The 26967-nt window shown below is 44.9% G+C and overlaps 1 protein-coding gene across 2 annotated transcripts in view; it reads right to left on the bottom strand.

The window, feature by feature from the left end:
* Window positions 1-7887: 7887 nt before the first annotated feature.
* Window positions 7888-26967, bottom strand: part of gzf1 (GDNF-inducible zinc finger protein 1) — a 34472-nt gene continuing 15392 nt past the window's right edge. For both annotated transcript variants that reach the window (XM_078230329.1, XM_078230331.1), the window contains 4 exons: window positions 26863-26957; window positions 15673-15840; window positions 14111-14268; window positions 7888-10419 (listed from right to left, as the gene is read on the bottom strand). In XM_078230329.1, the coding sequence (XP_078086455.1) occupies window positions 9754-10419; window positions 14111-14268; window positions 15673-15840; window positions 26863-26957 (1087 nt within the window). In that variant the 3' untranslated portion in view covers window positions 7888-9753. The remainder of the gene's footprint in view (window positions 10420-14110; window positions 14269-15672; window positions 15841-26862; window positions 26958-26967) is intronic.

Genomic DNA, 26967 nt, shown 5'->3' with positions numbered 1-26967 from the left:
GGGTAACTGTCTGTGTGGAGTCTGCACATTCTCCCCGTGTCTGCGTAGGTTTCCTCCGGGTGCTCCGGTTTCCTCCCCAGTCCAAAGATGTGTGGGTTAGGTTTTGGCTATGCTCATTTGACCATTAGTGTCAGGGGGATTCGCAGGGTAAATACGTGGGGATAGGGCCTGGGTGCGATTGTTGTTGGTGCAAGCATGATGGGCCAAATGATCTCTTTCTACACTTTAAGGATTCCTAAAGTACAGTGTTCTTTCATATATACAACCCAAAAATGAGCAGGACATCAGCAAAGATGAGTGCACACAAAATTGGAGTTAGCCTTTCGCTTGGGTGAGAACTTGGTTGGGAGTTCGGTGTGGGGCATAGGGTACGCACTCTGATTATCAGGATGCTATGAAAGTGGCGTGCCCCAGGTATCCCTTTATGTGGACTCAACTTTTCACCGTATTCAGAAACAGCTTGGATTAAGGATAAGTTGCATATCCAAGTTTGCAGACAATACCAAGCTGGAAGGATCAGCAAGTGGTGAAAGTGGGAACAGTAAGTTGCAGAGTGGGCAAAAATGTGGACGCTGGAGTTTGACATGGGCGATTGAGAGATCATCCACATTGGACCCAAGGAAGATCATTTTCCAATTACTGAGAAACTAGGACTGGTAGAGTGTCCAAGCAGAGCAATTATTAAAAGCTAGTGGACAGGTACTAAAACAATGAAAAAGGATAATGTAGAGTTGGCCTTGACATCAAGGTACTTGGAATACAAAGTGAAGAATTACTTCAGTTGTATATCTCCCATTTGGAGTACTGCATCTCAAAGACGATGCATTGGCCACTGAGGGAATGCAGTATATATTCACCAAAATGATAGAGAGCTAGGGCAGCACAGTGGTTAGCACTCCTGCCTCACAGTGCCAGGGACCCTGGTTCAATTCTGGCCTCTGGTGACTGTGTGGAATTTACACATTCGCCATGTGTCTTCGTGGGTTTCCTCCAGGTGCTCCAGTTTCCTCCCACGCTCCAAAGATGTGCGGGTTAGGTGGATTGGCTATGCTAAAATTGCTCCTTAGTGTCAGGGGGACTAGCTAGGGTAAATACGTGGGGTTATGGGGATAGGGCCTGGGTGGGATTGTGGTCAGCGCAGACTCAATGGACCAAGTGGTCTCCTCTTGCTCTATAGGGATTGTAGAATTCTAGAGGGTTAGATTATAAGGACGTAAACTGGGCTTGTACTCACTTGAGCGTGGAAGGGAAAGTGAATCAAGGTGTTTGAATTATGATCTGAAAGTTCTCCGTACCTACCCCGTGTTCACTGGAATCAGGGACAAGTGGCCTTAATTTTAATACTAAAGATAGACCGTAGATATCTAGAATTCTATCCACACCTCTAGCCCATCCCAAAGGGTGTGGATGACAGGATAATTGGAGCCTACAAGACAAAGATTTAATTTGATTTATTGTCACATGTATTGGGATACAGTGAAAAGTATTGTTTCTTGCGCGCTCTACAGACAAAGCATATCATTTATAGAGTACATTGGGGAGAAGGAGAGAGTGCAGAATGTAGTGTTACACTCATAGCTAGGGTGTAGAGAAAGACCAACTTAGTGCGAGGTAGATCCATTCAAAAGTCTGATGGCACCAGGAAAGAAACTGTTCGAGTTGTTTGGTACCTGACCACAGACTTTGTATCCTTTCCCCGATGGAAGAAAGGATGTCCGAGGTGCGTGGGGTCCTTGATTATGCGGGCAATTGGTCCATTTCTCAACAATACTTTTGTCTGTGACATTTCCTTATTTAGATCATGTACAGGCAGAACACTATTCAGAGTACACAGGGGAGAAGGAAAGGATAGGGTGCAGAATATAGTGTTGCAGTTAGATAGGGTGTAGGGATAGTTCTCCCCATGTCTGCGTGGGTTTCCTCCCAAAGTCCGAAGATGCGTGGGTCAGGTTGATTGGCTATGCTAAATTGCCCCCGAGTGTCAGGGGGATTAGGAGGGTAAATATATCGGGTTACAAGGATAGGACCTGGGTGGGATAGTTGTTGGTGCAGGCACGATGGACCAAATGGCCTCCTTCTGCACTGTAGATTCTATGAAAGATCAGCTTAATATATGGTATGTGCATTTAAAAGTCTGATGGCAGCAAGGAAAAAGCTGTTCTCGAGTCGGTTGGTACGTGTCCTCAGACTTTTGTATTTTTACTGACGGATGAAGGTGGAAGAGAGAATGTCCAGGGTGTGTGGTGTCCTTGATTATGCTGGCTGCTTTTCTGAGGCAGCGGAAAGTGTAGACGGATTAACAGATATTTGTTAAGTGGTAGGGAACAAATGTGAGTAAATGGGGTTCAGGGGTACAGCAGCCATGGTCTAATTGAATGGTGGAGCATGCTCTTTCCTAGGGCAGAAAAGTACCAGGGGGCATGGAATTAAGGTGCGTGGGGAAACGTTTAGATGAGACGTGCGAGGCAGAGGGTGGTGAATGTCTGGAACACGCTGCCCAGGGAGGTGGTGGGAGCAGGTAAGATAGCAGCATTCAAGGAGCAACTAGACGAATACATGAATAAAAAATTAAGTTTAAGTTTTTTGAAGTTTATTTATGAGTCACAAGTAAGGTTTACATTAACACTGCAGTGAAGTTACTGTGAAATTCCTAGTCGCCACACTCCGGCACCTGTTTGGGTCAATGCACTTAACCAGCACATCTTTCAGACTGTGGGAGGAAACCGGAACACCCGGAGGAAGCCCACGCAGACACGGGGAGAACATGCAGACTCCACACAGACAGTGACCCAAGCTGGGAATTGAACCCAGGTCCCTGGCGCTGTGAGGCAGCAGTGCTAACCACTGTGCCGCCCACCATGAATAGGATGGGAATGGAAGGATACGGACTCTTAAGTGCATATGGTTCTAGTTTAGGCAAGCATCATGATCGGCGCAGGCTTGGAAGGCCTGTTCCTGTGCTATACTGTTCTTTGTTCTGTTCATGCTTAAGGAGGTGAATGGCCTATTCCTGTTCCTATATTCTTTCTCGGTGTGCGGTGTTTATTATTTTGCCAAGACCTATTACATTTAAATGAAATACTAGATTCGTAAAACTTTTACAAGCTGTTCAAGTGTGTGGAGAGCAGGTAAAGGAAAACACAACATAAAAAGGGTCAGTTGTACATTTATATCTTTTACTACCTATATAAGCACTTTCATAGGAAAATAAGAAAATAAACATAGTACTTGATGTTTTCTAAGATAAATAACATTTTTGTTTGAAGCATTAGACTAAAAATGCAAACAAATCATTAGTAATAATGGCAATGCTCAATTGCTCTGATTTTCACATGATGAAAATACACACCATGACATACTTGAGGTATGAAAATAAAATAAATAAGACATTTTTGGGAGAACCATTCATGTCAAAGTTTGACTATTGAGTTTTTAATTATCTAAAAATTCCCAATGTACAATCTGTCAAGTCTGTAACATAGCCTGAATTTAATGGGTGCTTTGTCTGTGACATTTCCTTATTTAGACCGTGTGCAGTATTTACTTTTCCACTAATAAATTCCTTTCCTGCATCACTCAGTTTTCAGCAAGATTTGCTATGTGGAAGACAGAATGAAATATTAGAGTGGGTGCAGCGACGCAACACTGCATTCGAAGTTAAAGGTTGCATTTACTTTGCCAATTTTCTTTCTGCAAACGGGTGGAGGGTATGAGCAGGGTGTGGGGAGAGTAAGACTCACAACACCAGGTTAAAGTCTAACAGGTGTATTTAGAATCACGAGCTTTCGGAGCGCTGCTCCTTCATCAGATGAGTGGAGAGGTAGGTAGGTTCACAAAAAATCTCTCCACTCACCTGATGAAGGAGCAGCGCTCCGATAGCTCGTGATTCTAAATACACCTGTTAGACTTTAACCTGGTGTTGTGAGACTGCTTACTGTGCCCACCCCAGTCCAATAGCGGCATCTCCACATCAGGGAGGGGGAGAGAGAGAGGCGGAAAGAGAGAGAGAGAGAGAGGGGAGGGGGTGGAGGAGATGGGGGAGAGGGGCAAGAGGAGGGGGGAGGGACGACGGGGGGGTGTGTGAGGATGGGGGTGAGGAGGGAGGGTGAGGAGGAGGGTGAGGAGGAGGGTGAGGAGGAGGGTGAGGAGGAGGGTGAGGAGGAGGGTGAGGAGGAGGGTGAGGAGGAGGGTGAGGAGGAGGGTGAGGAGGAGGGTGAGGAGGAGGGTGAGGAGGAGGGTGAGGAGGAGGGTGAGGAGGAGGGTGAGGAGGAGGGTGAGGAGGAGGGTGAGGAGGAGGGTGAGGAGGAGGGTGAGGAGGAGGGTGAGGAGGAGGGTGAGGAGGAGGGTGAGGAGGAGGGTGAGGAGGAGGGTGAGGAGGAGGGTGAGGTGAGGAGGGGGGGGTGAGGGGGGGGTGAGGGGGGGGGGGGGGTGAGGGGGGGGGGTGAGGGGGGGGGGGGGGGAGTGAAGAGGGGGAGATGGGGGGGGAGAGGGAGGGAGGCAGGGGGAGAGAGAGACCGCAAGAGAGAGAGAGAGAGAGACACACACAGACAGAGAGATTGAAATAGATAGGCAGGGATGCTACAGGACAAGAGAACAGAAAATGCCAGCATTTGGGGAAATACATGGCCAGTGTGAGAGCATCAAAAGCTACTGGAAACTTTGCTCATCAGAACTTTCAAAATAATTGTGAAAAAACCAATTATTGCCGCTTGGATCATGCACAAATGTAACCGAGCCAGCACCGTAATGAACTTGTCTCACGTGGAGCTTTTAAATTCTACTCTAACAGACACTTTGACTGCTCTGGTTAAAAATTCAGTTCGTATTTCAAATTGCTATTAATATATCTGATCACAAAAGAGTTGCAAAATCGGAACACTTCATCACGTCAACTTAAAACAGGAGAAAGAGAAAAATTTACAAAAAACTAAGATACTGTTCTCAAATTCAAAACTTCAGAAGGTTTCAAGCGTGGCAAGCCTTCTGTATGCTTTAATCACCCTAAAAAATATACACATTCACCCCCATATTTTTTTTTTACACGTTTGCCTCAGGCTACACACCTGTTGGGGAGGAGGGGGGGGAAACCATTGAATCAAGCAACATCAGTAGCATTGGAAGCATTTGAACTCCCACCTTTAGGGAGGGTTCACCTGGTGATTTAAAACAAAAGGTGCCATTGGCAGCAGTTTGGTTTGTGCCCACTATCTTGGATGGGGACACAGGAAGCCGGAATGCTCTCGAGCAGTTTTGTCACGTAATTACCATCACCAATTGAAAATGTCACTCTGCACAACCGTCAATTGTTTGGGCTTTGACAAAGGGTCGTCCGCACTGGAAACGTCGGCTCTTCTCTCTCCTTACAGATGCTGCCAGACCTGCTGAGATTTTCCAGCGTTTTCTCTTTTGGCTTCAGATTCCAGCATCCGCAGTAATTTGCTTTTATTTCCGTCAATCGTTGCTCGTGTGACCCAGTGAAAATTGCTCAACCCTATAAACGGGATATTTGACCGAGGAATTTGGACTGAAACTACTTCATTTCCGCGGAGCAGAAAATGCTATTATTTGCAAATGGAAGTGATACCTTTGTTTATCTCCAAAATATTTTCTATCGAAGGCACTTTCCACAACATAATCCTCAGGCTGAGAGGGGGGTAATTGGGCCAAGAACTCCAAACGACTGCAATCATCTTGTTTCATAATCAACTAATGGAAAATCCGACTGGGGTGGGACAAGGTGACATTACCAATCTGTGCTCAAAACTGAAAAATAGACGATACGTATTAAACAATGGTAGATTAGACCATCTAAAATCCAGAAGGATCAACAGAACATCTAAAATGGATCCTGCCACCACTGGAGGGTAGAATGCAGCGACAAGGCGTAGAGTTGGCACAGTGGTTAACACTGCTGCCTCACAGCGCCAGGGACCCGGGTTCAATTCCGGCCTCGGGTCACTGTCGGTGAGGAGTCTGCGCTTTCTCCCCGTGTCTGCGTGGGTTTCCTCCGGGTGCTCCGTTTTCCTCCCACAGTCCAAAGATGTGCGGGTTAGGTTGATTGGCCATGCTAAATAGACCCTACTGTCAGGGGGATGAGCAGGGTAAATATGTGGGGTTACGGGGATAGGGCCTGGGTGGGATTGTGATTGATGCAGACTCGATGGGTTGAATGGCCTCCTTCCGCACTGTAGGGATTCTATGTGAAAACACTAGTGCAGAAGGGGCAAAGGGGAATAAAACATTAGAAAATTGGTGAATAGAAGTAAATGTTCAAAAATAACAGTGGCAGATTTGAGTGGCACATGTATGAATGTACAAAGTATTCAAAACAAGAGTCAAGAGTTTGAAACCATCTGGATGCTGCACTGCAGCAACTTGCCAAAGCTTCTTCACCAGCGCGCGCCAAACCTGCAACCTCTACCATCTGGGAAAACAAGAGCAGCAGCTACACGGTAACACCACCACCACCTGCATATTCCCCTCCAAACTGCACACCATCTGGGCTTGAAGCGTAACACGACTCCTTCACTGGTGCAGAGTCAAAATCTTGGAACTCTTTTCCTATAACACAGACTGCAGCAGCTCAAGGGGGTGGCTCACCACCAACTTCTCAAAGGAAGTTAGGAGTGGACGATAAATGCTGGCCCTAGCCAGGGCACCCACATTTCCTCACTGCTGTGAGGGAATATGATACTGAAGCTATGACAGAGATGTCGTTTCATTTGTGACAGCAACAAAAATCATATTTCTGCTTGTGCAATTATGGAGACGAGTAAAATTTGGCAAGGACACAGTTTAGGTTCACAGGGCAGGAATCTTTTGCAAGACTACCTATGGACCAGCAGCAAGAACCTAAACAGAAAGCGGGTAGAGAGCCCTAGATAGAGATTAAAACTGAAATGAAACTTAAAAGGCAACATCTGATAAAATTAATCATAAGGTGAAAGGGAAGATTAGAACTGCCAGGCGACAGTGGTTAGCACTCAGTGCCAGGGACCCGGCTTGGGTCACTGTCTGTGTGCAGTCTGCACGTTTCCCTTGTGTCTGCGTGGGTTTCCTCCGGGTGTTCCGATTTCCTCCCACAGTCCGAAAGATATACTGGTTAGGTACACTGGCCGTGCTAAATTCTCCCTCGGTTCATCCGAACATGCACCAGAGTGTGGCGACTAGGGGATTTTCACAGTAACTTCATTGCAGTGTTAATGCAAGCCTACTTGTGACACTAATAAATAAACTTTAAAGGTTAAAAGAACGTATGAAAAGACTTGCGGGAGAAGGAAAAGAGTAAGAGCTTTCATAGGTAAATCAAAAGTAAAAATAGTTAAAGAGGGAGAACCACTCAGGGATGAAGCCGGTTTAACTGTGGAGAATGGAGGTTGAGGGATTAAGTGAATATTTAGTGGTTTTTAAAAAATGAATTGCAGTGCAAGTGAAAATTTAAGTACAACCAGACGATGTGGAACAACTGCTGTGGAAAAAGAGTTGGTTCTGAAAGAAGTCGGAAAGGATAGGTCACCAGACCCTCATGACACACATCTTTGATGGTTGAAGGGTGGCCTCCAAGGGTTGACAAGGATTTCTCAATCTTGCTTAAATGCCTGGCAGCAGGGAAAAGCTGAGGTAAAACTTTTTTTCCCACCTTCCCAGATGGAATCTGAAGATGAAACACCTTGCCAGGGGGCCTCCCCAAGCACTGCCTACGATGGGACCCATTCTAAGTGTTAAAATAACCCAGGCGTGTCCATGTAATGCTAACGTGGTTTAATGAGCCCTGGCTCTTTAAGACCACAGAGTCCTATTGCTGTAAGTAAGCCTGAGGTCAGGCAGACTTTATCAGCTGTTTGGTGAGAGAAGTGGGCAAATTGAAAGGCATCCACAATTTTCCATCACTGTAAAAGTAAAGTAAGTAAAGTTTATTTATTAGTCACATGTAAGGCTTACATTAACACTGCAATTAAGTTATTGTGAAGTTCCCCTAGTCGCCACACTCCAGTGCCTATTCGGGTCAATGCACCTAACCAACACGTCTTTCAGACTGTGGGAGGAAATCAGAGCACCCGGAGGAAACCCACGCAGACACGGGAAGAATGTGCAAACTCCACATAGACAGTGACCCAAGCCGGGAATCGAACCCTGGCGCTGTGAGGCAGCAGTGCTAACCACTGTGCCGCCTTACTGGATCAAGGGAGGGGGAAGAAGGCAATGTGATTTTACTTTTAAAGTTCTTCCATAACTTTTAAATGAAAATAGGAAGATAGACTGAAGGGCACAGAGTGTCTATCAAGATATTGAATTAGATCGATAAACCTCTAACAAGTTTTCTTTTTGAGAAGAGCCAGATGTCGAGTTGGTAAATGAAATAAGGTTGAAGAAAGTCTGGACAAACTGATGAGGAGTTTGTTCGTTACTGATCGGACATATTGGTGTTTAAAAACTTTCCCACCACATTCGTTTTCAAAAGAGATCACAATCTGACAAAAAAAAAATCAATCAGAAAAACTGATAAATTTCCCAAAAAGCAAGTCTGAAGCTGTTAAGTTAGCACACAGAGAGAGAGAGAGAGAGACGCACGACATTTTGACTTCATCTTCCCCACAACCGCATTTGCGAGATTTGCAAAAAAATCAAAAATTATAATAAAGTTAAATACAGGTTTACAAGATGTTCACAAAACCCGAATATCATATTCAGCGATGGAGTGAAGCAAATCTCACCTACTACAAGAATTCACTATATGCCTTATACATTCTAAATTACCACGTCATGTGTTTTACAGGGTTAATCATCGTCCTGGCTTAAGCTTCAAGACATTGGCGGGTAATTTGCAATCTTTAAAGAAGTTTTTTTAAAAAAAAAACATGTTCAATTTACACACGTGTTTGGTTTTATGACGTTACCAAAAAAATTGTGAAATCAAATGACAATTTTTTCTTTCAAAACTACTCATCTGTCTACACGGTATTAAAAGGTACGTGCATTTCCATGGGGGATACTGGGAGGTAAATGCTGTTACCCACATCGTAAGGCTACGGGCCTGAAACGCTACGGTTATCCACAAAAATAGTAAGAAAGCACATTTGTCCATTGTTAACCGAGATTTTTTTGAAGAAAACCTAAACATGCAGTTTTGGTTATCAAAGAATTATGTGCCATATTACGAATCCACAATTAATGCCAGATTACAGATTAATCACTCTGTGTAACGAAAGGACAATTAAACACTTGGCAGAATCTTCCTGTCCCGCCGGGAATTGTAGCGGGCATAGATCCGTTGACCTTGGGTGGGATTTTCCGGTCTCGGGGTGAGCGCAGCCGGAAAATCCTGCCCTTTTAGCATCACTGGATTTGCTCTGGAGGACCCACCAAATCATACCAGGTAAAAAGGGCCTCCGACCCTTCATCATCCAATAGTCAAAGCTTAACTGCTCATTAAAATGTACTTGCTTCAAGGAAAAACACATTGCATGGAAACCCAGCACAAAATATATCAGGAAAAATTGGAAGCACAAAAATAAACTCAATTGCAGCTTTCTGAGGTTCAAAAGGAGTTAAGGATATAAACCAGTGCTCTTGATATTCCAGATTATCCGGCTGCAGGGTAAAAATTGCAAGTATTTCACAGATAACCGAAAGGTGGCAAAACGTGACTTATAATTTATTCTTTACTCCCTTCCAAAACCTAGATTTTGATCACTTTAAAGTTAATCCATAAATCTAGGGGATTGTGGAAACAATACAGCTGATTAATACAATCTACATTTGAATATTCTGCATACTGGTCACTCCATTCACCGTACTCTGCAATGTTGGCAGATTATCAGTCTGCATAACAGTTAGCTGTGAAGAACCTGTTGATATGGTGACAGGTGTTGCACTCTGCATTTGCCCAACCCCAGCGGCATGTGTTAACATGTTACCGATGTGACTAGTCATGGCTAGACATGCAGGTACAGAAATTGTAGTCACGATGCTCGTGCTAGGGGTCCCGCTTTTTTCCAATGCACTGCTGTCAAGCACCAGAGCTTGTGCACTTGCAGCGCCCAGCTGTTCAACATTAGCCAAGGTGTGCAAGTGAGGTTGCACTGAATCTGTTGGCGCGTGGAGTACGGCAAGCTCATTGAAAGTGGCTGTCATGGGGGCTGCTTGAGTTACCATTGTAATGGAAGGCAAACCAGCTGACCTCCAATCTGACGTACCAGACGTATGTTGTTCGTGCGAAGAGATGCTTCCATGGAGCGTTACTGCATTCTGGTCACTGATTATTTCTGGACAAGCCACTGATTCCTCTTGGGTTTCTGAGGGGGCAACTTGCTCACAATCGACAAATGGGTGGAGATCCGTTCTTTGAATATGGCTCTTTTTAGAGCCCTCATCCAAAATGACAAGGAAGGATTGCCATGGTGCATTCTTGTTATGAACCTGTTAACAATGAATTTAAAAAAAAATTGCAGCAGTCATTGAAAGATTACTTAAACAGTTTAGAACACAGCACAGCTCAAATGCACACAAGTTTTAAATAATTAATGAAGCACTTACCAAGCACAATGCACCCGAACTGGAACCTTGCTGAATGTGCTCATTCTGTCACGCTATATGTCACTTTCATGACTATTACAGACCGAAAGCGAAAATGGTCCAGAAATAGCATAAACAGCGGAACGTGGAGTTGAGGCCATAATCAGTCATGGTCTTTTGAATGGTGCAGCAGGATCCAGGGGCCGAATGGCCTCCTGCAACTCCTAATGTCTAATTAGGAGCGGCACAGTGGTTAGCACTGCTGCCGCTCAGCGCCAGGAACCCGGGTTCAATTTTGGTCTCGGAACCGACTAGTGCATCAGCTGATGATTTGAAGCAGGTAATGGGCTCTTTGGCATATGATTCCTAACCATTGTCTGTGAGGAGTCTGCACGTTCTCCCCGTGTCTGCGTGGGTTTCCTCCGGGTGCTCCGGTTTCCTCCCACAGTCCAAAGATGTACGGGTTGGTGGATTGGCCATGCTAAATTGTCCGTTAGTATCAGGGGGATTAGCAGGGTAAATACATGGGGTTACGGGAATAGGGCCTGGGTGGGATTGTGCAGACTAGATGGGCCGAATGGCTTCCTCTTGCACATTGGGATTCTATGATTCCTATGTTTGTAATCAAGGTTAGAGAAGTTTTACGGGATAACAAGACAAGCTGCAAGAGGTACCAGCACTGAGAGGCCATAACTATTAGGTGCTGGGATATTTCTCTAAAAGGTTGAAGGGTGGCCTGATAACAAGTTTTTAAAATTATGAAGGGGTTGAATAAGAGATGACATAGAAAGTATGGTTCCACTAAAATATTCGCTAATGAGGAATTCAGAAGTAACTTCTTTACCCAGAAATCGATTAGAATTTGAAACATACTACACATGAAGTGTTAAAGACAAAAGCATGGTTGCAATTATGGGGCGGTTAGATAAATGAATGAAGGAGAAAGGAATGGAAGGCTATGTTGTCAGGGTTGGAGAAAATAGGGTGGGAGATGCAAGGAGCATAATCCTGAGTGCTGACCAGTTGGACCAAATAGCCTGTTCCTCTGCTGGAAATTCTACATAGTGCAACAGAAACATTTTAGAGTATGAAAAGCAGGTGGAATAGATCCACAAGTCTCACTTTCACCATGAAGGATATCATTGTTATCTTTAACTATATATCAGTGTTCCCAAGAGCATGAAATACTTTGGAAGTCACATGAAATCTTGCTTTAAAAGACCAGCGCAGGACAAATAATTTTGATAGTTCAGCATCATAGAATTTCACAGGAATTTCAAAAGCATTTCACATAATTCTACAGATTTACAAGGTGATGGCGAAAGCAATGATTTCATTCAATAAAATTAGCAAAATTCAGAATAACCAAAATTTGCAGAAGAAATTTGACCTGTGCAAAGGATAGTCATGTCCCCGTTATTTGGTATCAATGCGGAGCAAAGTGGATCGTGTTTATTCTGTAGGACCATCTAGGGAAAGGCCAGGTGCTACAGTAACCAGCTAAAGTTAATTCATTAGTCACAAGTAGGCTTACATTCACACTGTGATGAAGTCACAACACCCCAGTGCCTATACTGAGGCAGAATTTAGCATGGCCAATGCACCTTTCTGTTGGTACTCACTTTGATTCCACATTGCAGTACTTTGATTGAGCCTCTAAATTTAAGGGTCAGCGAATGGGGTTTTTAGCAGCGAAAAGCCCATTAAGCTGTTTGAGTCTTTTGTCCATGTAATGAGAGACAGAATATCCCAATTTAAGACAAATCCATTAAAATGATGCGGAGGAGAAGCTGGATCAGACATGGAATGCAGGATTCAGTTCGAGGCGCTGGTCTCAACTAAAGCAGAAAACCTCGAAATTTAGAACTGCTAGTGGAACGTTGGAAAATAAGACTGTGTCAAAGTTGTTTTATAAATTAATTTCAATTATAGATGATGCAGCCTACAGAACAGAAACTGTAGCATTCCAACGCTAGGAAAGATTTTTCAGTAGACGATGGGCCAAGTGCTGGCGAGTGGGATTAGGTGGGCAGATCGGGGCCTTTCATGTATCGGTGCAGACTCGATGGGCCAAAGAGCCTCTTTTGCACTGCAGTATTCTGTGACTGCTTTAGCGAATATCGAAGGCTAGAAAACTAAAGATATTTAAACAATATTTAATGCAATAAGGACAATGAGGTTTTAACATGAGAGAAAAATGACCATTCATCAAAATAAAGGAATGCAACTCTTTCTTCCAACTGTGGGGTGGCATGGTGGCACAGTGGTTAGCGCTGCTGCCTCACAGAGCCAGGGACCCGGGTTTGATTCCCAGCTTGGGTCAGTGTCTGTGCAGAGTTTGCACGTTCTCCCTGTCTCTGCGTGGGTTTCCTCCGGGTGCTCCGGTTTCCTCCCACAGTCTGAAAGATGTGCTGGCTATGCTAAAAATTCTCCCTCCGTGTACCTGAACAGGCGCCGGAGTGTGGTGACTAGGGGATTTTCACAGTAACTTTATTGCAGTGTAAGCCTACTTGTGACACTAATAAGTAGATTTAAACTTAGATAAAGGGGGAATTATTGGGGCATTGGACTGCCAGGATGGGGGGTCTGGGTGGAATGCTCTCTGTCGGAAAGTTGTGCAGACCCAATGGCCTCCTCCTGCACCGTACGGATGGTATGATGATGATCACATCCCATGCTGGCTCCCTGCAAGAAGAATTCAGCTAGTTCCACTACACTGCCTTTGCCCACTAGCCCCACATTTTTTTTCCTCTTTAGATAATTATACAATTCCCTTTGGAAAGCCATGATTAAATCTGCCGCTAGCACACACTGACAGGCTTTCCAGATCCTAACCACCCACTGTGTAAAATAATTTTCCTCTGTTGTCCCCTTATTCTTAAATTTGCCATCCTCTGCTTTTTCACCCTTTACCAATGGAAGAGATTTCTCTTTCTCTTCTTGGTCCAGACTCCTTGACGGATTTTGAACACCTCTATAAAATCTCGTCTCAGCCTTCTCTTCTCTGAGGAGAAAAGCACCAGTCTCTCCAATCTAGCCACGGACCTTAAGTCCCTCACCCTTGGAATCATTGTCATGAATATTTTCTGCGTTATTTTTATAAAGAATTCATATCCTTCCTAAAGGGTGGTGCCCAGATTCAGACACGATGCTCCAATTGAGACTGAAGCTTTTTTAAAATATTCATTTGTGGGACATGGGCGTCGCTGGTTGGCCAGCATTTATTGCCCATCCCTAGTTGCCCTTGGAGGATAGTTGAGAATCAACCACATTGCTGTGGCTGTGGAGTCGCATGTAGGCCAGGCCGGGAAAGGGTAGCAGATTTCCTTCCCGAAAGGACATTAGTGAACCAGATGGGTTTTTCCGACAATGGTTTCACGGTCATCAGTAGATTCTTAATTCCAGATATCTTTTACTGAATTGAAATTCCACCATTTGTCATGATGGGATTCGAACCCAGGTCCCCAGAACATGAGAGTTGTTTCTGGATTAATAGTCCAGAGGTACTACCACTCGGCCATCGCCGCCCCCAGAACACTGAAGCGGGCTTTACAGAGGAAACAGATTTAGTAAGTGGAACCACTCAGATACTTACGGAAGCGTGTCTTCTGAGTGTAGATTTATCAGTAAAGGTCCTCCCACATGCACTGCACATAAAAGGTTTTTCTCCTGAATGTATGCGATAGTGGCGTTGCAGGGCATTCAACTGTGTGAACTGTTTGCCACACTGATCACAGCAATAGGGCCTCTCCCCTGAAAAAGACACAAATTACTGGAGGCTAAAACACAACACTGCTTGCCTTAATGTTTCAAAAACCTTCAAACATCGGGACCTTTAGCAATTTGCTGGCAGTATTATAAGAGCAAATACAAATTTCAAATTATGCATCCAGGGTGGTGCTGTTTAATCTCTTTACACACTTCCTTTAGGAAGTAGGGTGAAGGAGTGGAAGTGATCGCAGGCTGATTCAGCAGGACAAGCTGTGACATGAACACTCCTTCCAAGGCCAACGCACTTAGCCGAAGGTCACCCATAACTTCATGATTATTTTTTTTCCTTCTCCTTTCTTAGGGTGCTGACGACTCACACCAAGAGCTCATTGCTAAAAAGTTAATAAGTTTATTTATTGCTGTCACAAGTGGGCTTACATTAACACTGCAATTAAGTTATTATGAAAATCCCCTAGTCGTCACACTCCGGCGCCTGTTCGGGTACACCGAGGGAGAATTTAGCATGGCCAATGGACCTAACCAGTACGTCTTTCAGACTGTGGGAGGAAACCCACATAGACATGGGGAAAACCTGCAAACTCCACACAGAGTGACCCAAGCGGCCTAGTGGTTAGCACTGCTGCCTCACAGCGCCAGGGACCCTGGTTCGATTCCCAGCTTGGGTCACTGTCTGTGTGGAGTCTGCAAGTTCTTCCCGTGTCTGCGTGGGTTTCCTCCGGGTGCTCCGGTTTCCTCCCACAGTCTGAAAGACGTGCTGGTTAGGTGCATTGGCCGTGCTAAATTCTCCCTCAGTGTACCCAAACAGACGCTGGAGTGTGGCGACTAGGGGATTTTCACAGTAACTTCATTACAGTGTGAATGTAAGCCTACTTGTGACTAATAAATAAATAAAAAATAAAGCCAGGAATCGAACCTGGGTCCCTGGCACCGTGAGGCAGCAGTGTTAACCACTGGGCCACTGTGCTGCTCCACCCAACCGGCTTCCTTCCATGTTTGGAGTTGAATGGGTGGCATTTGAGGACTTTACAACCGAGACTGATCTGTTGTATGACACATGCTTTCCAACAGTAATGGCATGGCAAAGGATTCTGATATATACTTTACAGCCTGAGAAATTATTTCAAAATTCAAGTTAGTAAATTATTACAAAGATTTTTAATACCTATATCAGAAACAGAGCAAAAACTATTTCCCCCCGCCCCCATAACAAAGCCAGACATTTCTTTCCTCCAATTGGGTTGCGTTTTTGATTTGTAATGCCACTTGTTTTGAAACAACTGCTCCAGATGACTGCTACATTTAGAGAATCTACATTAAAGCATGCTCAGGTTTAGCGTTTGACTGAAGTAAATAATAAAATGAGGCCTGTGTTTTGGTCCACTCAGCTTTCATAAGGAATAAAAGTTTGAACAGATCCTGTCACACCTGTGTGAACTCTAAGGTGTTGGTGAAGAGAATTTCTTTGTGCGAAAGCGCGGTAGCAGATCTCACATACAAATGGCTTTGATCCGGTGTGGATTCTATTATGATGCTTCAGGTACTCCTTTGAAGCAAAGCTCTTGCCACATGTTTCACACATAAAGGGTCTTTCACCTGCAAGATAAAAGTCAAATTAATACAACTGCATAATATTGAAATTCGTGATCAGAAACTGCGGTGACTATCACATAGGAACAGAAGGTCGTTCAGCTCCACAAGCCTGTCCCACCATTCAATGAGATGATGGCTGACCCATATACTAACTCCATCCATCTGCAGAGCTCTGAGGTGCAGAGGGATCTGAGTGTCCTCGTGCATGAATCACAAAAGGCTAGTACGGTAGGGCGGCACGGTAGCACAGTGGTTAGCACTGCTGCTTCACAGCTCCAGGGATCTGGGTTCAATTCCCGGCTTGGGTCACTGTCTGTGTGGAGTTTGCACACTCTCCCCGTGTCTGCGTGGGTTTCCTCCGGGTGCTCCGGTTTCCTCCCACAGTCCAAAGATGTGCGGGTTAGGTTGATTGGCTATGCTAAAATTGCCCTTAGTGTCCTGGGATGTGTAGGTTAGAGGGATTGATGGGTAAATATGTAGGGATATGGGGGTAGGGCCTGGGTGGGATTGTGGTCGGTGCAGACTCAATGGGCCGAATGGCCTCTTTTTGTGCTGTAGGGTTTCTAATATTCTAAGTATGCAGGTACAGCAAGTACTAGGTATGCAGGTGCAGTAAGCTATCAATTAATGTGAGGGAAATTGACTACAAATGTGAAGTTTAAAGCTTATTTATTAGTGTCACAAGTAGGCTCACATTAACACTGCAATGAAGTTGCTGTGAAAATCCCCTAGTCACCACACTCAGGCACCTGTTTGGGTACACTGAGGGAGAATTTAGCATGGCCAATGCACCTAACCAGCACGTCTTTTGGACTCTGGGTGGAAACAGGAGCACCCGGAGGAAACCCACGCAGACATGGCGAGAACGTGCAGACTCTGCACGTGCAGACAGTGACCCAAGCCGGGAATCAAACCCAGGGCCCTGGCGTTGTGAGGCAGCAGTGCTAACCACTGTGCCACTGGGTTGCCCGGGAGGTAATGCTTCAGTTATACAGGACACCAGGAGTATTGTGTATTGTATTGGTCTCCTTATTTAAGAAAGTATGTAAATGCGTTAGCAGCAATTTGGAGAAGGTTTGCCAAACTAATACCAGGAATGGGCAGGTTGTCTTATGAGAAAAGGTTGGAGAGGTTAGGTTTGTATCCACTAGAGTTTAGAAAAGTAAGAGGCAACCTGATCGAAACCTTTACACTCCAGAGGGGTATTGACAGGGTGGATGTGGAGAGGCCGTTTCCTCTTGTGGGAGAATCTAGAACTAGGAGTCACTGTTTAAAAATAAGGGACTGCCCATTTAAGACAGAGATGAGGAAAAAAAAAATTATCTCAGAGGGTGGTGAGTCTCTGGAACTCGCTCCCTCAAAATGCATTGGAAGCAGAGTCTCTGAAAAATTTTAAGGCCTAGTTAGGTAGATTCGTGATTAACAAGGGGGTGAAAGGTGAGCGGGAGTCCGCAGGAATGTGGGGTTGAAGCCACAATCAGATCAGCCATGATCTTATTGAATGGTGGAGCAGGCTTCAGGAGACGATTGGCCTACTCCTGCTCCTAATTCATATGTTCAGAGAATCCAAGGATCCCTACAGTGCAGAAAGGAGGCCATTCAGCCCACCAGGTCTGCACTGACAACAATCCCACCCAGGCCCTATCCCCGTAACCCTAATGTCTACCCCGCTAATCCCTCAAACTGATGCATCTTTGGACACTAAGGGGCAATATAGCATGGCCAACGCACCTAACGCGCACGTCTTTGGACTGTGGGAGGAAACGAGAGCACCCGGAGGAAATCCATGCAGACACGGGGAGAATGTGCAAACTCCACACAGACAGTGAACCAAGCTGGGAATCGAACCCAGGTCCCTGGAGATGTGAGGCAGCAGTGCTAACCACTGTGTCGGCTCGTTCATATACCTTAGCTCCATATTGATAGCAAATTTAAAATTACTAACTGAGTTAGCATCCACTGCTTTGTGGAAGAGAGTTCAACACTCCTATCATCCTTTACCTGAACAAGATTCTCCTAGTTCCCACTGAATGGCCTGGCTGACTTTAAGGTCATGTCCCTTGGTCCTAGACAACTCCACCAGCGAAAAATTTCTTTCTTCCCTATCAATTCTTTTCAAAATACTAGACACTTTAATCAATTCACCCCTTAACCTTCAATATTCCAGTGCATACATTTATGCAAACTCTCCTCATAACCTAACTCTTGGAGCCTTGGTGACTGTAAACTGACTTCTTCTAAAGCCAATATATCCTCAGGTGCCTTGTCCAGAACCGTGCACACTATTCCACTTGCAGTCCAAATCTGGACTTCTATAATTGTGACAACAGTTCCCCCTTCACAGAGATATAAAGAGAAAGTGTAATTGCTGGAATTCGGAAACAAAAGCACAAATTGCGGAAATATAGATGGACCGGTCAGCATCTGAAAGAGAAAGACAGGCTAACTGAAACATCAAATGGTACAAACTGTTGTAACTGTTCCCACACACGAGGATCAATAGATCCAAGAATGCAAGAACAAAATGCGATAATGGGTTCAAGTCGAAAGAGCAGTTTAATGAATTGACAGCAGAGTATGCAAAGAATATGCCTACACAGAGCTGATGTTTGAAACGTTAGCCTATTGTGGAGAGAGTGTTCCATTTATTCCTTTTTTCCCTATTCTGTCAAAGCTGCTTTTGGCCTGCACTCTGCAAATATTGCTTACATTCTACAAATCTGCAGAAAGCTTTTATTCCAAATGCCGATACAAGGTAAAGTTTGAGCATGGAGAAACTCCAGATAAAGATGTGTACCAGAATCAAAATGCTCTCGGGGAACAGACCAGCCCTGAGAAATGCTGTATGTTTGGTTATTTTAAATGCAGAGTTTGAGAGTCAAGTGATCCCAACTTGAGATTATGCTTCAGACAGCATGTGGGCTCCTGATGCTCCAGTGGCAGGGATGGTTTGCATGTCCCAGGGGTAGGGATGGTTCCTATGTCCCAGGGGTAGGGATGGTTTGCATGCTCCAGGGGTAGGGACGGTTTGGATGCTCCAGTGGTAGGGACGGTTTGCATGCTCCAGGGGTAGGGACGGTTTGGATGCTCCAGTGGTAGGGACGGTTTGGATGCTCCAGTGGTAGGGACGGTTTGCATGCTCCAGGGGTAGGGACGGTTTGCATGCTCCAGGGGTAGGGACGGTTTGCATGCTCCAGGGGTAGGGACGGTTTGCATGCTCCAGGGGTAGGGACGGTTTGCATGCTCCAGGGGTAGGGACGGTTTGCATGCTCCAGGGGTAGGGACGGTTTGCATGCTCCAGGGGTAGGGATGGTTTGCATGCTCCAGGGGTAGGGATGGTTTGCATGCTCCAGGGGTAGGGATGGTTTGCATGCTCCAGGGGTAGGGATGGTTTGCATGCTCCAGGGGTAGGGATGGTTTGCATGCTCCAGGGGTAGGGATGGTTTGCATGCTCCAGGGGTAGGGATGGTTTGCATGCTCCAGGGGTAGGGATGGTTTGCATGCTCCAGGGGTAGGGATGGTTTGCATGCTCCAGGGGTAGGGATGGTTTGCATGCTCCAGGGGTAGGGATGGTTTGCATGCTCCAGGGGTAGGGATGGTTTGCATGCTCCAGGGGTAGGGATGGTTTGCATGCTCCAGGGGTAGGGATGGTTTGCATGCTCCAGGGGTAGGGATGGTTTGCATGCTCCAGGGGTAGGGATGGTTTGCATGCTCCAGGGGTAGGGATGGTTTGCATGCTCCAGGGGTAGGGATGGTTTGCATGCTCCAGGGGTAGGGATGGTTTGCATGCTCCAGGGGTAGGGATGGTTTGCATGCTCCAGGGGTAGGGATGGTTTGCATGCTCCAGGGGTAGGGATGGTTTGCATGCTCCAGGGGTAGGGATGGTTTGCATGCTCCAGGGGTAGGGATGGTTTGCATGCTCCAGGGGTAGGGATGGTTCCTATGTCCCAGTGGTAGGGATGGTTTGCATGTCCCAGTGGTAGGGGTGGTTCCTATGTCCCAGTGGTAGGGATGGTTTGCATGTCCCAGTGGTAGGGATGGTTTGCATGTCCCAGTGGTAGGGGTGGTTCCTATGTCCCAGGGGTAGGGATGGTTTGCATGTCCCAGTGGTAGGGGTGGTTCCTATGTCCCAGGGGTAGGGATGGTTTGCATGTCCCAGTGGTAGGGGTGGTTCCTATGTCCCAGTGGTAGGGATGGTTTGCATGTCCCAGTGGTATGGTCATTCATTGCACTGCTGTTTGTTGGACCTTGATATGTACAAACTCCTACTGCGTTTGTCTTCATTACAGCAGTAATCTAAGTTTGTAAAGTTTTATTTATTAGTGTCACAAGTAGGCTTACATTAACACTACAATGAAGTTACTGTGAAAATCCCCCAGTCGCCACACCCTCGTGCCTGTTCGGGTACACTGAGGGAGAATTTAGCACAGCCAATGCACCTAACCAGCACCTCTTTCGGACTGTGGGAGGAAACCGGAGCACTCAGAGGAAACCCACGCAGATACGGAGAGAATGTGCAGACTCCACACAGACAGTGACTCAAGCCGGGAATCGAACCCGGGTCCTTGGCACTAAGGCAGCAGTGCTAACCACTATGCCATTGTAGCTCGCATCCTAATTATTAGTGACAAGGCTTGGGACATTTGGACTGCGTGAACTGTGCTATAGAAATATCATATTTTTTATTTCTGCGCAATTTTGTTAGTGTCTATAATTAAAGAGAAAAGTCCATTCCCCTGTTCTTGGCTGACAGATCAGGATCAGAACTCTAGTTTCTTCATGCCTCCTGCAAACCCAACCAGATACCATCAATGGCTCCACCTCAAATAGTTTTCAACTGTTAACATCTTGCCCATTCTCTCTCCTCAGTTCAAATATAGTTGCCATAACTCTTCCAATTGTTAAAGCTGCCTTTAAATTCAGTTCTCTATTTCAAGTATCCATTTTCCTCTCTCCAATTCTTGCGCCTAAGGTGGTGATAGACGATTCACCCCTCACTGTGTTGTGACCTTTGTTTTATCAAGATTTTTGATTAGTGCTTTGCAATACAGTTCTAAGCCGCAAATGCTTTCCCGTCCTTCTCAATGCAATGAAATCGAGATCCATTTCTTCTCCTGACCTCACAGCTATGAGCTCTTCACCTTCCCTGCCTTTTCTTCCGATCAGCGTTGAAAATTTAAGCTTGCTTCACTCATTACTTTTTCAAGATAATGGCTCTTGGTGCTTGAACCTTGGTAAAATCAAACTCAAACTTCTGCTGCCAATCAGCTCAAGTTATGGATTAGATTTTATTTTTTGAAATGGCGGTCACCCTCATTTTGTTGAAGAATTTACAAAAATAAAGTACAAACCTTGGATGGATATCGTAGTGAGAGCATGGCTAATAAAACAGAGGGCAGAAGGGAATTAAGCTAAGTCCGAGTTGGTCAGTTTTCAATAATGCTCCAACAGTATTTCCCAAAACCTATCTTTATTCCCTTCCCATTTCGAAGGAGAAAACAGAAGCAGTCAGAGGCTTTCAGGGTCAGAGAAAATGGCAATTCAAGCCAGCAAGTCACCAAAGATCCTTAGACAGCACCTTTCAAACCCACGACCACTTCCATCTAGAAGGACAAGGGCAGCAGATACATGGGAACACCACCACCTGCAAGTTCCCCTCCAAGCCACTCACCATCCCAACTTGGAAATATATTGCCGTTCCTTCGCAGTCGCTGGGTCAAAACCCTGGAATTCTCTTCCTAACGGCATTGTGGGTCAGCCCACAGCGCATGGACTGCAGCGATTCAAGAAGGCAGCTCACCACCACCTTCTCAAGGGCAACTAGGGATGGGCAATAAATGCTGGCCAGCCAGCGACGCCCATGAAACATGAACGAATAAAAATTTTTTTGAGTTACACAAATGGCGGAAACATGCCAGAAATTAGAGGATAGTTAACAAGACTTTAGAGACAGTTAACTTACTGAAACATTTATTTTGCCAACTGTAACCCAGTCTGTGGATCAACTAGAATAATTGTCAATAATGTCACTAAACAAATGAAGAAATTCCAGAATTGAAAATTCTGCAAGAGGCCAATCAGTTTGACAAACTGTTGTAATTATAAACTTTATTAACGGCTTCAAGAGGTTTTAATAATGAAGTCTAACTAACAAGAATTGCCTGGTCAAGACTGCAATCTGAGGTTTATCCTGTGGATTTTTAATCAGAACTATAAAATCTTGTAAAGACAATCCATTCCAACTAGCTACGATATTTATGGCCCTTTCCTCCAGTTCATGAAGGCATTAAATTTTCACCCGTGCTCCCAGGTTTAAAGTTTATTTATTAGTCACAAGTAAGGCTTACATTAACACTGCAATGAAGTTTCTGTGAAATTCCCCACGTCGCCACACTCTGGCGCCTGTTTGGGTCAATGCACCCTAACCAGCTCGTTTTTCAGACTGTGGGAGGAAACCGGAGCACCCGGAGGAAACCCACGCAGACACGGGGAGAACGTGCAAACACCACACAGTGACCCAAGCCAGGAATCGAACCCGGCTCACTGGCACTGTGAGGCAGCAGTGCTAACCACTGTGCCCCCATGCCACCCAGGTTCTAATAACAATATGTATCTGACTCAACCTTTACCTGTGACCTCTTGTTCGAGGTTGCCTCACAAGGGGAAACATTTGGTCTACATTTACTTTATCAATGCCTTTAAGTATTTTATATACCTCGATCAGATCCCCTCTCGTCCTTCTAAACTCCAGCGAGTATAAACCCAAACGTCAACCATTTCATCAAAATAATACAAGGGATAGGGGAAAAAATATATACCAGCCAACTAATAGAATACAAAAGACCTCATAGGCCTCAAGAGGTGGGGAGGTGGATTTGAGACCAGGGAAGAGATCAGCCATGATCTGATTGAACGGCGGAGCAGGTTGGAAGGGCTGGATTTGCCCACTTCTGCTCCTAATTCCTATTTTCAACAGCATTAAAGTAAAATACAAAATACAAACCTGATACATACCGAAACCACTGGCGATTGAACAAAGTCAAACAAATAACCAGAACGCCAACTTACGTCTATTAGGAAGTTTCAGCTGAATTTTATTCAGATGACCATGTACCATATTGTGGAAGCGTTTATACATTATACCCTCTTTGTTAGATGCGCACAAGTTGAGACTGAAGTTTGACTGATACAACCGTTTGAACAACATGGTAGATCATCAGGTATTCACATTGCGATCTTTTACAAAGAAAACTATTTATGGCTGATACATGAAATAAAAACTAGAAAGCTTTAGAAACTCACAGTAGGCTCATCAGTTCAGAAGAACATGATGTGGAGATGCCGACGTTGGACTGGGGTGGGCACAGTAAGAAGCCTCACAACACCAGGTTAAAGCCCAATAGGTTTATTTGGTAGCCCGAGCTTTCAGAGCGCTGCTCCTTCTAACCTGATGAAGGAGCAGCGCTCCGAAAGCTCATGCTACCAAATAAACCTGTTGAACTTTAACCTGGTATTGTCAAGAAGAACATGTTAAACGTTTTGGAGATAAGAACTGCATCCAAAATATAATTCTATCCTTTTCTTTGGATGCTCATTAAACCAGCTATACTCTTCCATCATTTTCTGCTTCCACAGGTCTAGATCCATTAACCAGCAGCTTTCTTTTTAGGGGCGGCACGGTGGCACAGGGGTTAGCACTGCTGCCTCACAGCGCCAGGGACCTGGGTTCAATTCCAGCTTCGGGTCACTGTGTGGAGTTTGCACATTCTCCCCGTGTCTGTGCGGGTTTCCTCCGGGTGCTCCGGGTTTCTTCCCATTGTCCAAAGATATGCGGGTTAGGGTTGATAGGCCATGCTAAACCTAGTGTCAGGGGATCAGCAGGGTAAATATGTGGGGTTACTGAAATTGGGCCTGGGTGGCAGTGTTGTCGGTGCAGACTTCATAGAAACCCTACAGTGCAGAAGGAGGCCATTCGACCCATCGAATCTGCACTGACAACAATCCCACCCCAAGCCCTATCCCCACAACCCCACACATTTACCCCACTAATCCCTCTAACCTACACATCCTGGGACATTTGATGGGCTGAATGGCCGCCTCCTGCAATGTAGAGATTCTATGCAGTAGCTACATCCATCAATATTTCTTCTACAAATGGGTGGTTGCGACTTGTACCAGTTTGCTTTCCTTAATTTAATGAACAAACTTGCTCTCATAAAGTACCTTATTCTATTTCTTAGGAATGTCGCAAAGCACGGCACAATCAATGAATTACAACGTAATGATTCTTCCCATGGAGATAAATTAAATGACTCTGTCTACACTTCCCGCTGCCTCAGCAAAGCAGCCAGCATAATTAAGGTCCCCACGCACCCCGGACATTCTCTCTTCCACCTTCTTCCCTCGGGAAAAAGATACAGAAGTCTGAGGTCACGTATCAACCGACTCAAGAACAGCTTCTTCCCTGCTGCCATCAGACTTTTGAATGGACTTACCTTGCATTAAGTTGATCTTTCTCTACACCCTAGCTATGACTGTAACACTACATGCTGCACTCTCTCCTTTCCTTCTCTATGAACGGTATGCTTTGTCTGTGTAGCGTGCAAGAAACAATACTTTTCACTGTATGTTAATAAGTGTGACAATAATAAATCAAATCAAAATCAAATTAAATGTGGAAAGATTCTGTGTTTCAAACGCAGTCATAGTGTTTCAATGTTCACTTCAACTGACAGTACAATTCAACTGCAATGAAGTGAGCGCCCTAACTGTGGAGTGGGTCTTGAATTGTCAACCTGTTGGCTGGAGTTCGTCAAATAGGTCAATCTGATATTTACAATTACATTGCATAAAACAGAACAGATCAGAAAAGTTGCGAGCTGATATTAGCCAGGGCAGTAGGTAGAGCATCAGAATTATCCCAGGATCCCGGTTCATGCAGCTTTCCTGGCTGTTCTGGAGTCCCTGCCGCAAAGTACACGGAGACAAACGTCAGCCGAGGATGAGAATCAGACTTGATTCTCATGCTCTCTACAGTAAAGCTCATTGCCAAGTTCTCAAAAGGAAGAATCATCAACCAGTGAATGTACAGAGGGGGCCACTGCCACCTCTAAACCGTACCACGACCCAAAACAAAATCTTTGAGAGTGCAGGAAAGACCCGGAGCCAGTAAAAGCATTTCAGTTAGAAACAAACATTTCAACTTTTCGGATTTCAGCCATTGGAACATTTACATTATGGAAGTTAATCGCAAAGGCATTTCCGTGAAACCTACATTCTCTTTTCATTGAGAAACATCAAATGAGTCATTCTGCACTTCAAGCAGTAATGGGCTCACATGAAGTTTGGCATTTTAGCACTGTGTTGATGTATTCCATAAGTTGGAGCATTTAATTTTGTATCCTTCAATAACCAGTTCCGTCGCAGTTCTTCTGCAACCATTTCCAAGTCTTCAGATGCACAAACTATGCATACCACACCACTAAACACTAAGCATTGGTACGCTGGAGAAATAAACTGTAACTCACAGTCGCTAAAACTTTGAACTCGATGTTAACACTGATTAACTATCTGCGAATTATTCCCATCGACAGAGCAAATTAATTCCCCAGAAAATCCTGGCTCTCGGGTTTCTTCGATAATTTAAGCTTGTAGAAACACTCAAACTTTAGCGGAATAGCAGCAGTTCCTAAATTTCTTCACACGTCTGGAACTACCCAGAAAGTGGCAGTTACAATTACTTTCAGCAGTTTGCTATTTACACACAAGCACCCTTCTTTCCTTTCGAAACTTTTGCAAACTCAAAAAAAAAAAATTTGAAAAGATCTCCTCAGGGCTGTCTCTGGGTCTCAACAAGTTCATCACATGAGTAACTAAGCTACACACGAGGAAAAAAAAGAGTCCTAACTTCAATCTCCAGTCAGCAATGGCTTATTTGGTCTGTCAGCTAGCAGCAGGATGAGGAAAAGTGGTCACAGTTGTGCTCCTGACTGCCATCCAGTGAGCACAAAGAACATAACTTCCCCACAGCCTGATTTAATATTGTAAAAACTAACAATGTAGAAGGCAGTCCTTGGCAGGACTATATTTTCACTCAATTTCCACCAACATTGCCATACTGAGAAACTTCCTCAATATCTCTAGTGTCTGGAGACTTCCCTTTCAGAGGCTAATATGCCCATGGGCTATTGGTGCTGATTAACAATACACTAGCCAGTGTTGGTCATGTTAAGACCGCTCCAGATATAGAAGTTTCATATTGTCATTATATTTTCCTATACACACCTGTGATGCACACAATTCTTTTATTATTTATATTTACTCCTTTTTTTGGTTTCAATCTTCTCTCCCCTTCAATTGTGCGCGGTTTGCTGTGGCACAACTCCAAGCTGTTTTCATCAGTGTAGCCGATTTCAAATACTCGCTAACAGGCGATGAGACATGGGCGAGTCACAATCTTGACTTACACTGCACGTTCCTTCTGGTTGTATCACAGCTTGGTATGGCTCCTGCTCTGCCCAAGACTGCAAGAAACTACAAAGGGTCGTGAATGTAGCCCAATCCATCATGACAAACCAGCCTCTCATCCATTGACTCCGTCTACCTGCTGCCTCAGCAAAGCAGCCAGCATAATTAAGGACCCCACGCACCCTGGACATTCTCTCTTCCACCTTCTTCCGTCAGGAAAAAGATACAAAAGTCTGAGATCACGTACTAACCGACTCAAGAACAGCTTCTTCCCTGCTGTCTTCAGACTTTTGAATGGACCTACCTCGCATTAAGTTGATCTTTCTCTACACCCTAGCTATGACTATAACACTACATTCTGCATTCTCTCCTTTCCTTCTCTATGAACAGTATGCTTTGTTTGTATAGCGTGCGAGAAACAATACTTTTCACTGTATACTAATACATGTGACAACAATAAATCAAATCAAAAACATCTTGCTTCAGGTTGTACTAAATGAACTGCTCGAAGCAGTTATACAAATAAGAGTTCAGAAAAAGACACATGAAACAAGTTACCTGTGTGAGATCTCTTGTGATATATCAACATGTGATTCTGTGTAAACCTGGCACCACATTCATCACAGGCAAATGGCTTTTCACCGGTATGGACCCTTGAGAGTG

This window comes from Mustelus asterias, chromosome 15 (genome assembly GCF_964213995.1).
Source record: "Mustelus asterias chromosome 15, sMusAst1.hap1.1, whole genome shotgun sequence".
Classification (NCBI taxonomy): Eukaryota; Metazoa; Chordata; class Chondrichthyes; order Carcharhiniformes; family Triakidae; genus Mustelus; species Mustelus asterias.
The sequence above is the reverse complement of the archived record's forward strand: the minus strand, read 5'-3'. Positions and strand labels throughout refer to the sequence as shown.